Here is a 12,205-nt window from a genome sequence, read left to right on the forward strand (position 1 = left end):
TACTATAAATCTAATGAATATGTCTTTATTTCTTTCTCGGGCCTTCTGATGTCTATTCTTCAATTCTCTCATCTCTGATCTTCAACCTTTGACCTCAACTGCCTGATCAGATGGTGTTTCCTAAAATCAATCATGGGTTTCTCTCTGCTGATCAGCAGCTCATTAAACGCCGCCTCATTAAGGTAGTGCTTCATCTCACTGGAATCTGGTTCTTCCTTACATTCAATTTACTCTTTGCGGTACCTTTTTGTCATATGCTTTCTAATAGCCCATTGTTCATTTGAAAATGCTTTGGAATGAAGGAATTGTTTGTGATATTAGGAATTAAAAAGCTATGGGTAGCTTTGCCACATGATCCACATTTAAGGCACACAGTCAGCTTTTTTCAGTGGTTTGCAGCAGTGTGCTGGAAGTTAAATAACTTAAGCACCATTTTTTATCTCTTTATTTTAAAAGGAAAGCTAATGTGTTTTGGCAACTCTCTTGAAAATCGGCTTTTACAAATTAATAGGTATAAGTTATTAAAGGAGGTAGCTGATTGTCACAGTAAAACAGCTCTCCAAAACAGATGAAAAATTATGTAAAACTTTGTAGAAAACTAGTTATTTTCCATGCTCATTTTTGAAATTAGCCATGCGTCATGGATGGGCTTGGAAAATCACTGTGCAAACAGTATATTCTCACATGCAAATTTTTTACCTCAGCATTGTTATAATTTTGCCGATTGTGAAGCAAACAGATGCTTACTGAAAACAGTTACTTGCTCTGGAAAAGTGGATGAGTAAAATATTGCAAGGCTACCCCAGATTTTGGGTTGTGTCCTGTGGTAGGACAAGCAGCTTAGAATTCAAGCCTTCTCTGTGGCTGATTGCACGAGACGGGTACAACACTCTGGTTTTCAAGTCTGCCATAAGCAGTGAAGAAACCTGTGTCCTGCTCATGGCCACTTCTTCCAGCCTATCTTGCACTCTTTCTGGGTAAATCAATGTCTTTTTCCACGGTTGATGCCTCTAAAGCAAACCACTGATGAGGTTTTTTTCCTGATTTAGGGGGACCAAGGACAAGCTGGGCCCCCGGGGCCTCCAGGGCCACCAGGACCCAGAGGTCCCCCAGGAGATACTGGCAAAGATGGTCCTCGTGGGATGCCTGGCATACCGGTGAGTTAGTCTATTGCTGTCATGGTGTCCAAATTACACTCAAGTGTGTGTCAGCTCAGTTTCAAAGGTGTTCTCTGAGGTAAGATTGCCAAGTAAGACATGTGGAAGCTGAACCACAAACAGATTTCATGGTGAACCTGAAGTCTCACACACAGAGCAAGGTCATAACAGTGCCAAGAGTAACGCCTAGGTTCCTTCCCTCCTGTCCCTGAGAGTTTCCCTGTGAATTATAAGGTTTCCCAGTTGCTTGCTGATGTTTAATAGCTGTGTAAGGAGGGTCTGCCTCACTCTAAAAGTAGCAAAGACTTTGAGATAAAGCTGGATTTGAGACACCGTAGCATGGATGGGCTTGCTTCTCACTTCCTAATGATTTAACCTCAAAAATCATGGAATAAAAGTAATAAGCTGCTAAATGCTGCCCAAAGTACAATGAAGTTTAGAGTCATTCTACCATCTTTACACAAGTAGAGCAGTATAATTTTCTTTTGCTCATCCCCTGTATTTCATTAGAACAACCAGCATAATCCAGTATATTGCTTATTATTCATTTTAGGCACAGGATCAGACCCTCTGCATTTAGCACTTCATGACCTGATGATTAAACACCTTTTAAACAGAATCACAGAATCACTAGGTTGGAAAAGACCCACTGGATCATTGAGTCTAACCATTCCCATCAACCATTAAACCATGCCCCTCAGTACCTCATCCACCCGTGTTTTAAATACCTCCAGGGAAGGTGACTCAACCACCTCCCCAGGCAGCCTGTTCCAGTGTCCAATGACCCTTTCTGTAAATAAAAAATTTAATGTCCAGCCTCAACCTCCCCTGGCAGAGCTTGAGGCCATTCCCTCTTGTCCTGTCCCCTGACACTTGGGAGAAGAGGCCAGCTCCCTCCTCTCTACAACCTCCTTTCAGGTAGTTCTGGAAAGCAATAATGTTTCCCCTCAGCCTCCTCTTCTCAAGGCTAAACAACCCCAGCTCCCTCAGCCACTCCTCACAAGGCCTGTTCTCCAGCCCCTTCACCAGCTTCGTTGCTCTTCTCTGGACTCGTTCCAGAGCCTCAACATCCTTCTTGTGGTGAGGGGCCCAGAACTGAACACAGCATTCAAGGAGCGGTCTCACCAGTGCTGAGTACATAGGGAGAATAACCTCCCTGAGCCTGCTGGTCACACTGTTTCTCATACAAGCCAAGATGCCATTGGCCTCCTTGGCCACCTGGGCTGCTAAAAAAGATCCTTCAGGTGTGCTGATAGAACAGCACAAGAACTGCCTGATGCTCTGTTGGGCTTAAAAGGGAGTGATCTATAAACCAGATTGCTGAAATAATAGGAACTCTGGTTTTTGAATGGGTATTTTTAGCCTATGTTGTATGATATGTTTTACTCTACAGACAGTTGTTCGTGTTTGATTGGAAAGAAAGGAGAATAGATAGAGTCTGATTTTAGGTAGAGATGTGCCCACAGAAAGAAAATACATTGGAAATATGATGGATTATTATTTTGAAAGCCAGTCCAGGTATTTAACAGCTGAGTAATTATTGCATGGCTTCAAAATACCAATATTCTTTGGTTTATGGAACAAGATAATTTGCAGTGGTAAGTTATGCCTGCTGACTGAGGTGTTGACACAGAGCAGTAATTTTGGAATATGTAAACAGTGGAATTCAACATATGTGAAAATAACCTTTCTGTGTCCTTTAGCACCACTGACTGGAATGGAATACTATGCTTGTAACAAAGGGACAGAGGCAGGCCACCAGTACTTAACTGTTGCCTTAAGAATTATACCATTACGTGATTGTGAAATAGTGCTTGCTTCTTAAAATGTCTAAGATTTGACCTACTAGCTTAAAAAGAAAAAAAAATTAATATAATTGTGTTTAATGTGCAGTCAGCTGCCATACCTGTTTAAGAATGGAAATTTTAATTATTAGGTAGAGAACTGAATTTAAGACATATTACTGAAATTATTCACTCCTTTTTATATTTTAAGGGTGAGCCAGGAAAACCAGGAGAACAAGGATTGACTGTAAGTACTCTTCTCTTCCAGTTTGCCAAGAAACCGTAATAGATACATTACATACACTTTTAAAAATATGAAATTCCTAAAAGCTTTATAGTTATGTATTTCCTAATCTTCCTTTGTCACAGACTATTTGAAGCCTCATTTGTGAAGAAAACGTGAGGAAGCAAACATTCTCTTTTTACATACAGTCACCTAACATATGAGGCCAACTATTTTTTTTTAAGCTTGCAGAAGTAGAGGGAAATAAAACAGCTAAGAACATAGCAAAGCAAAATAAAGAATCAAGCCATCTGTTCCCAGTTCATTCCCCCTACTTATCACAGTTGCTGAAGTTGAGCTATTTACACCTTGAGACTATTTTGCGGCACAAGAACCATCTACTTGCTTTAAGGGCCAAAAGTCCAGCTGTCTCTGTGACAACGCCTCTAGCCCTTTGGCTGATGTGAAGACACAGCACAGTGTACTGAAACTCTCAGAATATTCTCACCTCCTGAGAGTTTGGGTTTTTTTCCTTTGTGTGAGAGAATGCAACAGCCAAACGAATGCACTTTTCACAAATATTCAGATATGGGAGTACATGTTTTCTCTTGCATCAGGAATTAATTAACCCTGTTCATCTGGAAGCAAGCTGAAGCTCCACTGATTGTAAATCAGCTTCAGCCACAGCATAAGGCATCAGAAGTTTCTTCTGGTCACATATTCCCAGAACTGTGAAACATGCAGTGTTTTTTTTCCCCCTTAAGATCTCCCTAAACACTTATGGTCATTCTTATTTTTATGAGAGATGACAGAATTGTAGCCTATGGCATGTGGTTTTGATTCCTGAATGCTTCTGAGGAGGAAGATTATATGCTTAGGAGTCAGTGGATATATGATTGCTATCTGTTTGAATTTATGAAGTTTTAATCAGGTGTGATGGTATTTTACTTTGACAAATTGCAAAACATTTTGAACTTGCAGAAACCAATTTCTTTTGGAAGAAGAAACTAAGATTCTGAGACTCATATATACCTGCTGTCTTTGGGCAGTTAAGTCCTGTACTTCTTCATTTTGAGATATAATTTAACAAAAACAAAATCAAAGACTCCCCAAGGTATCACCTAGTGTTTTAGCATGCTCTGGGCATTTTTATTCTGTGCTTTTGGTTTCTAAGGACCTGTTAATAAAAAGTGCAGTAGCTGTGAAGGAAGAGGTTTTTGTTTTATTTGGAATATTATCCTATTTTGCCTCCAGACAAAACTCATTCAGATTCTTCAATGGTATCTTCCTTCTGTTGAAGACCAGATCTTCAGGGTCACAGAATCTCTGAGGGCTTTTAAAGCAAAACAGTCTGTCACCTCCTAGTCTCCATGTTCAGAAGATTCCTACTGCTCTAAAGTAACCATCTGTGTGTAAGAACTGAAGAGCTGCTACTGATCTGTTTCTCTAAATACAAGTGTGTTTAAGTAGGGAGAAAAGGTGTTCTAAAAACCAAATCAGCAACCTTAAGTTAGAGAAAGATTCCAGATTACATGAATTTCCAGCTCCGAATGCTTGCTGTAAAAGTCAATCTGATGGCTTAAATGTTAGGTTGTGTATAGAACAAGTAAAGTACATCAACATATCAGGGAGGTAATTAATTTCTTTTTATTCTTCTTGCTTCTGATATACTCTTCATGTCAGTACAGATTCCCAGTTTCTCTTCCCTGTAGAAAGTGCTGCAGTCATTCAGGTGCTGTCTAGCTGCTTCTGACATCTTCCATTTTCCATTTCTGCACAAAGTTATCTCTCCATTTCCATATTGGAAATTGAGGCACTGCTATCAAAGTGGCTGATTTCCCAACAAGTATGCTCTAAATTTGTGTTGCCAGGGAAGATGGGTATAGTTTGCTAGGGAGAACACGGGCTTTTTCGTACCCAATTATCTTTACAAAGTAAATGAAAATGGGGATCTCTGTCCAGAGGAGCTTCTGGGTTAATTATGTGGAAATTCTTTTGTAAGTACTTGCCTTTGTTTTACACCAAAAGTCTGAAATCCAAGATAGCTCCCTTTTTCCTTCCTCATGAAACTGAATCTATGAAGTCAATGGATCCCATAATGTACTACCAGTCCTGTTGTCCCAGAGGTCCACTTGTCAGGGTGTACTGAGGTTTCCTACTTGCCTGCATGTCCAAGGCCCTTTCCAGAAAGAAGCAAATACTGTGGCATGTACTGTGGTTCTTCATCCAAGGTGGGTGCAGGATATAGCCAAGGAGAGCACCAGATGCTTTGAAATAGTCACTACAATTTGGATGTAATTGTGAAGTTTGTGGAAGCTGAAGACTATTTGTAGCTTGTAGGACCACACTTTGCAGCTTTAATTCCCTAAGTACTTTTCAAGTGAAGAAGGGCTGCAAACCTGACTTCTATAAAATAGATTTTCTCTTTCAAAAGAGTTTTTAATATCTGCATTCGGTAACACACCTTGGTATTTCTAGGTGAATGTGCAGGTTATTGATAGAGCTGGTAAACTCAGTTTTAGCTCATGAATGGCACAGATTGAAGTTACTTAGTTTCCTGTTTTCCCACAAAAAGTGGAATAAATTTCTTGGAAAAGAACAAGATAGTAGATAATGAGACAACAGTGTTTTTGAGCTTGTGTCTCAGAATGTTCTACAAGACTGTTAACGCGTGTTGAGTAATTTGTGACCTATTCAAGTAATGTGTGCCTTGATTCACAAAAAGTTGAAATAATTTTAATGCATTTAGAGTTCTGGGAATGTTTATGTTCACCTTTTTGGAACTCCAGTGACTCTAGTGAAGACACATCAATTTACTGCAGCTGAGAGTCTGCTGCCGTGTTCTGCTTCATTTTTAATGAAGTTCTGTGTCAATAGATAAAAAGAAAATCATGTTTCTGATGGTGTTGTGAGAGAGGGCAGTAATAACCTTTCTCCATCTCAGGCAGGGGAGGTTTGCTTGGATCATATACAGAGAATGACAGTGTTTGAGTTCTCTGGCATGGTTCTACATTGGCACAAGAGAGCTCAACTTATCTTAGGGGCACAAGAGAAATTGCCTTGAAGACAGAGAATGGCTTCCCTTTTGCCTGATTTCCAATGTAAATATGTGTGGGGTGGAGCAGGGTAGTGGGAGGAGTTTAGGAAAGCTAGTTTTTGCTTACAAGGGTCTCTCTTCCCTTTCAAAAAATCATTCGAGGTCAGAGTGCCAGTGTGCTTCTATTGCTCTTCTACCCTTGCAACTGATATCTTGGGAGAGCTGTTTGCAAGGTTTTTTTGGCTCTGTATGTTGCTGAGTCAGGAAGGATCTATTTCAATTTGACCCAAGAGAGTTCAGTTTCTTTGTAGGTGAGATGGATGCTTAGATTTAAGTCAGAAAAATACGACTATATGCATCTTCGATATTAGAAGTGAATGTAAGAATGATTGGTTAGTTGCAGTTTGTGTCTGGTTTCCATGGCACTTGAAAGCCTTTCAGATCTGCTTTCCCCAGGAGTTGAAAGTGTCATTCCTCTGTGCAGAAAGGATTAAGAGAATTCAGGGAGGGGCAAGCAGTAAGGTGACCAAAGGGTTTAAGTTTTGAGATGTTATGTGGAACTAGGAAAATGTATGCTGTCAGGACAGAAGGCTAGTAGTTTCCATAGCTGTTCAACCTTTTCGGCTGAAATTGTGTCCTGCCTCTCATAGTTCATCCTTCTTCTCTTCTCATTTGTCTGTTCTGGTGATAAGGACCAGGACGAGAAGACAAGAATACACCATATGTGAGTTTTTCTGTTTAATCTTCTCATTTTTTGAATGAATCATAAATGAATTTGTGATTCTTTTCTAACCAAGAGAAGTATTTCTCACTGCAGACTATTTATGAGAATTTAAAATGAGTCAGTGATGGGAAATCTCAAAGGCTGACACTGATAGATCGACATTTTCAGATTCATAAACTGCAGTAGGGAAGAAAATGTGCATGTGGTATTCTTGTTTCTAATTTCCACATGGGAGAGGTTTTGGTGCTCTTATGTTTAAAGTATTTTAGACTAGTGCATAGTAATAAAAATTTGGCAGAGGAAAATTTGCAATGTTTTCAACTCCTTGGAAAAGATGTAAATTTAAACATGTTTAGTGTATGAATCAACCACTTCTTGTCACTGAAAAAACCCTCATATATTATTTTATCCCCTAAAATTGGTCTTAAAGACAGATAAGTAATTTTGCAGATGTTTTTCATTAATAAAACAGTCCAGAATTACAGGGAATTCAGGTAAAGGTGTCTCTTTGCAAAAAGAAATCTATACTATAATGAGTAACCCAAATGCAAAATCCCCCTTCTTTAAGATATATTGTTTTCCAAACTAATAGTTTTGTGATTATGCAGTCTTACTGGGCAACTCTTCAAGAAAAAAAAAAGACCCAATGTTACTGCTTTATACTAGTTATTCAGAGTAAGATTGTTTACAAAGGATATTGCCATTTCTGTGAAAGACAGTGGAAAAGTGTAACCTTGCAGTTAAGTCTGCAAAATGTCACATCTTCAAAATGAATTAATATCAATTTTTCATCTCAGGTTAAAATGAATAAAATAAACTCACATGGACCAGGCAGAACTGACTGGGAAGTGCTGCAGTTCAGCCTTTCAGGCCAGTGGCCAAGGCCAGATCCTCAACTGATGTGAATCTCCATAGCTCCTCTGGGAAACTACTAATTGTGATTTTGTTTTCTATGGCCAGAGTTCTGCAGCAGCCTTCTTTATTTCATTCTGGTAGCATATTCATAATAAATTTTATAAGGTGGTGTTCTTAAACTTTTTAGCTGTACAAGTTTGCTAAGAACTGGCAGACAAAGTGGAAATTCTCAGCCTGTGCCTCTCACAGCAATTGTTTTTTTTTCACCAATACAATTGCGTTGTCCTTAACTTGCAGGAAATCTCAGGAAAAATAGTCTTTGGCATTTTGTAACCTCTATACATCAGTAACAGCTGCCACAACAATGACTAAGAGAAAGATGATAAGAAGCTCTGCCTGAGTGCTTATTAATAGTTGTTGTTGCTCTTTTCATCAATTAAGATAGATAGCATGGGAGGGAGGCACTACGTAATCAGAGGTCATATGAAATTTTTTATCATAGTTTATCTGTTTTCTTAGCTGGTCATTCTTTTATCTAGGTGATTCATCAGTATTGAAGCACCACACATTTCAATACTCAAGTACTCTAGAAATTGCAGTCTTTATGAAACACTCCTCAGCCATGCAGCAACATGTTTTCAGAATTACATCACGTGCCTGTTAGATACAGAAAATGAAACCAGGGGGTAGAACACAGGCTCCACTGAAATGCAGATGAATACTTTGTATAAAACCTATCTTTATTCTTCATGTACATCTGGTAGTTCAGGTTTCCTTTTTAACTTCTTTATGGCATTAGACTGGTAAGCAATTGTTTTGTGGGAGTAAGGAAGCGATCATCCCCCTGTACTCAGCGCTAGTAAGGCCACACCTTGAATACTGTGTTCAGTTTTGGGCCCCTCACTGCAAGAAAGACACTGTGTTGCTGGAGCGCATGCAAAGAAGGGCAGTGAAACTGTAGAATGGTCTAGTCAGCAAGTCTCATGAGAAGCGGCTGAGGGAATTTCTTCACAATGAGGGTGGTGAGGCACTGGCACAGGTGGCCCTGGGAAGCTGTGGGTGCCCCATCCCTGGAGGTGTTCAGGGCCAGGTTGGATGGGGCCTTGGGCAGCCTGATTTAGTGGGAGGTGTCCCTACCCATAGCAGGGGGATGAAACTAGATGATCTTTAAGGTCCCTTCCAACCTGAACCATTCTATGATTCTATGAATTGGGCTTGTTTAGTCTGGAGAAAAGAGGGCTGAGGGGCAACCTTATTACTGTCAAGTACCTGAAAGGAGGTTATAGCGCAGTGGGTGTCAATCTCCTCTCCCAAGTAACAAGTGACAGGATAGGAGGAAATGGCTTCAACTTGCAACGGGGAACTGGTTCAGACTGAATGTTAGGAAAAACTTCTTCACCAAAAGTGTTGTTGAGCATTGGAATAGAATGCCCAGGGAAGTGGTTGAGTCACCACCTCTGGAGGTATTTAAAAGATGTGGATATGTAGTGCTTAGCGACCTGTTATAGTGGTGAACTTGGCAGTGCTAGGTGTATGGTTGGGCTCGATGAACTTGAAGGTCTTTTCTCATCTAAATTATTCTATGATTCTGTTCTAAGTTTATAACGATTCTTATAGGCACCAAAAAGGAAATACCTGTTCTCTGGGACAGTCTTAAAACTTCTCTTGTTCCGCAGAAATATAGACGGAGTACCTCCTAAAGTCTTTCTAGTTACAAAAAGCTTTTACCTTACATTAGAAGTATAGAAGTTTTCAGTAACAGGACTTTTTTTTCTTTTTTTCTTTTTTTGCAAAGCTTTGAAAGATGTTTTGTATGACAGTGTATTGCACCATTGTGATGTATTATACCGTGTAACTGTTTCCGTATACAAAAACTTTCACTTTTTTATTATATTTTTGCTAAGCATTTTCATTTGTTGTTTGTGCTTGTTATCTGTGAACTCTGATACCTTGTAAAACACATCATTACTGCTGCCTCAGACGTGGAAATTGAAAATATCCAAAATTTCTACTTCATACATTTCTTTAAATGTTAAGCAACAGTCACAAAAATTGGAATACAAAACCACCTTGTGAGCCTGTGGCTAATGTATCATGCCTTGAATTACTGTGCTTCAACACTGCAACTTTAACCTTTACAGGGCAGAATTATTTCTTATTTTGCAGCTTGTTAAATTGCTTGAAGAATGGCATTCATAGTGGGAGTATTTTACCTTTTAAAAGCACAGTTGATAGAAGACTTTATCCTTAATTACCCACTTTTCCAAATGCTTAAGGAACTATCAAATAATTCTCCATCTCCAGAGAAACACAGTTAGCAGCTGAATTTTTTTTGAGCAGAGCATTTTCTTTTTTCACCTTACTACTGAGGAGCTATTTGAATGAGAACGTAATTCAGTGAAGTCCTGCAATAGCTTGTCATTGCTGCCTAGCTAGTTTGCTGAATGGCACATGATGGCAGAGTGTTCTTCTGAAGTGTTAATGATATCTGAAATCTGAAAATGATATCTTCTCAGATGAAGTTTCTCTGTTAATATGTGTCAATTTAAAGAAAGTAGCATAATTTTCAAAATACTAAGTAGTCACTTCATCCAAACCAATTTCATTAAATTTCATTTGAATATTTGAAGCCTAGATACAGTTTATAAAATGAGCTTTTTAAAAATAGCCACCAATGTTTTAGGAGCTGATCCTGAGTATCCCTAAATGAAAACTCTGGCAGTTCCAATGATACAGACAAAAGGCAAATAGTTACTATCAGCATCATCTGCATAGATTACTATAGAGTGATTTGTTGATCAGTTATAGATATCATATATGTGTATATATATAGGCAGGAGGTAAAAGGATTCTGTAGCTCTTGTCTTAAGCTTAAGCTTAAAGGCTTTTGTTTTACCTCCTTCTTGTTCCCATTGATGGTAGTGACAGAGGCTGAGTGACAATTATTATCTGTGGCAGTAGATCAAGCCTCCAGCTAATGAAGACTATGGCATGGTTTGTATATGCCTGGTCACTGCAGACCAGAGGCTTTGGGCTTGAGGGGAATGAGGTGGGGAGTAGTGGTAGCAGCAATCTGCACTGGGCTACCTGGATCCAGTGGCAGAAGAGCTATCCAAAGTGAAGTGTAGCTGGGTCTGTGTTTGTAAAATATTCCTTTGCTGATACTGAAGCAACTGGCAGGGCCAGTATACCGCTGAAGCTTATATGGAACACAGAACAGCTGAAGAAAATGAAAGAAAAAAGCAAACCAGAAAACCTAAGGCATTGATTGGAAACTTACACCTATTTCTTGCCTCCTGCTCCTGTCTCAAGACCTGCATAGAAATTTTGATTGCTGATCACTCTTTCTTGGAGACTTTGCAAGCAATGCTTAAGAAATAGGCGGTTCTTCAATTGCCACATTCAGTATTACTGCTATCTAGCAATATTGTTGCACTTACTGCCTCTAGCAAATCTTAGGGTTAGAATTCATGCACTTGATGAAAAGAAGACCTGATTTAAACAGCATTTTTTTTTTTAAATGCTGTAGGCGGGGCTGGGTATCCAGTCTGAAAAAACACATGAACTCTCTGCTCCCTGCTATGATCATCACCAGTGTTGAGTACTTGGATACTTCTACTTCCTTTTTAAAACAAGAGAGTAAACTTCTCAACCTGCACTTCAGAGGTGGCTTTCCATTAACAAAATCTTTTCCTACAGTCAAAAGGAGATGCTTACAAGACCATAGTTCTGCCAAGACAATCAGGCAAAAGTTTCAAGAAACAGCACTGATCTATGTAAGCCTTTTGCATCCTTAGATATATGAATCCACATTTAAAACTCCAAGGTTTTTATCCACATCAGTGGACCCAGTACCAGAATTACCACCAGTGGAGCTTTTCCATGTTCATAAGTTAAAGCTGCATAAGAGCAATATTCAAACAAACCCTGTATCTACCAACAAGGAAGGATTCTGCCTAACTTCACGCTACCTTAAAAATAAAATTGGCCATGCATTTCAAAGCAGCAGTCCTTTTGTTCAGATAAATTTATGAATAACTACAGTTCTGATATCAGTCGTTCTTTTATTCTTTCACACATCAGAAAGATTTCAGTTCTCCAGTTTGGGCTTTCTGTTTTGCACCTCATGGACAAAGAATTCACTTTGCTTGGTACAGCACCGGCATCCACAGTAAGAAAGTGGGGAAAAGAGTGTGTAAGAATTTAGGTGGTTATGGTCTAGCTCTTACCAAAACAGACTGCCAAAATGTCAGACCTGGTCAGTTGATCTATTTTCCTTGCTGTCTCCCCTCTCCACTATGGTCATAAAAAACCTGGTACTTTAGAGGCACTGGATGAGAAATGGGTCCTGTTAATATCAATAAGACCTTGACTCCTGTATGACATTAAGCAGTTAGGCTTTCCTGAATTGAGATATCTCTTCCT

At 39.3% G+C, this 12,205-nt stretch overlaps 1 protein-coding gene across 1 annotated transcript in view; it reads left to right on the forward strand.

Annotated features, from left to right (window-relative positions):
* The window catches only part of COL25A1 (collagen type XXV alpha 1 chain), a 313,462-nt gene that overhangs the window by 223,265 nt on the left and 77,992 nt on the right, over window positions 1-12,205 (forward strand). Inside the window, exons 10-12 of the mRNA XM_069855550.1 lie at window positions 111-182; window positions 1,050-1,157; window positions 3,153-3,188. Of these exons, the coding sequence (XP_069711651.1) occupies window positions 111-182; window positions 1,050-1,157; window positions 3,153-3,188 (216 nt within the window). The remainder of the gene's footprint in view (window positions 1-110; window positions 183-1,049; window positions 1,158-3,152; window positions 3,189-12,205) is intronic.

Source organism: Phaenicophaeus curvirostris, chromosome 4 (assembly GCF_032191515.1).
Source record: "Phaenicophaeus curvirostris isolate KB17595 chromosome 4, BPBGC_Pcur_1.0, whole genome shotgun sequence".
Lineage (NCBI taxonomy): Eukaryota > Metazoa > Chordata > Aves > Cuculiformes > Cuculidae > Phaenicophaeus > Phaenicophaeus curvirostris.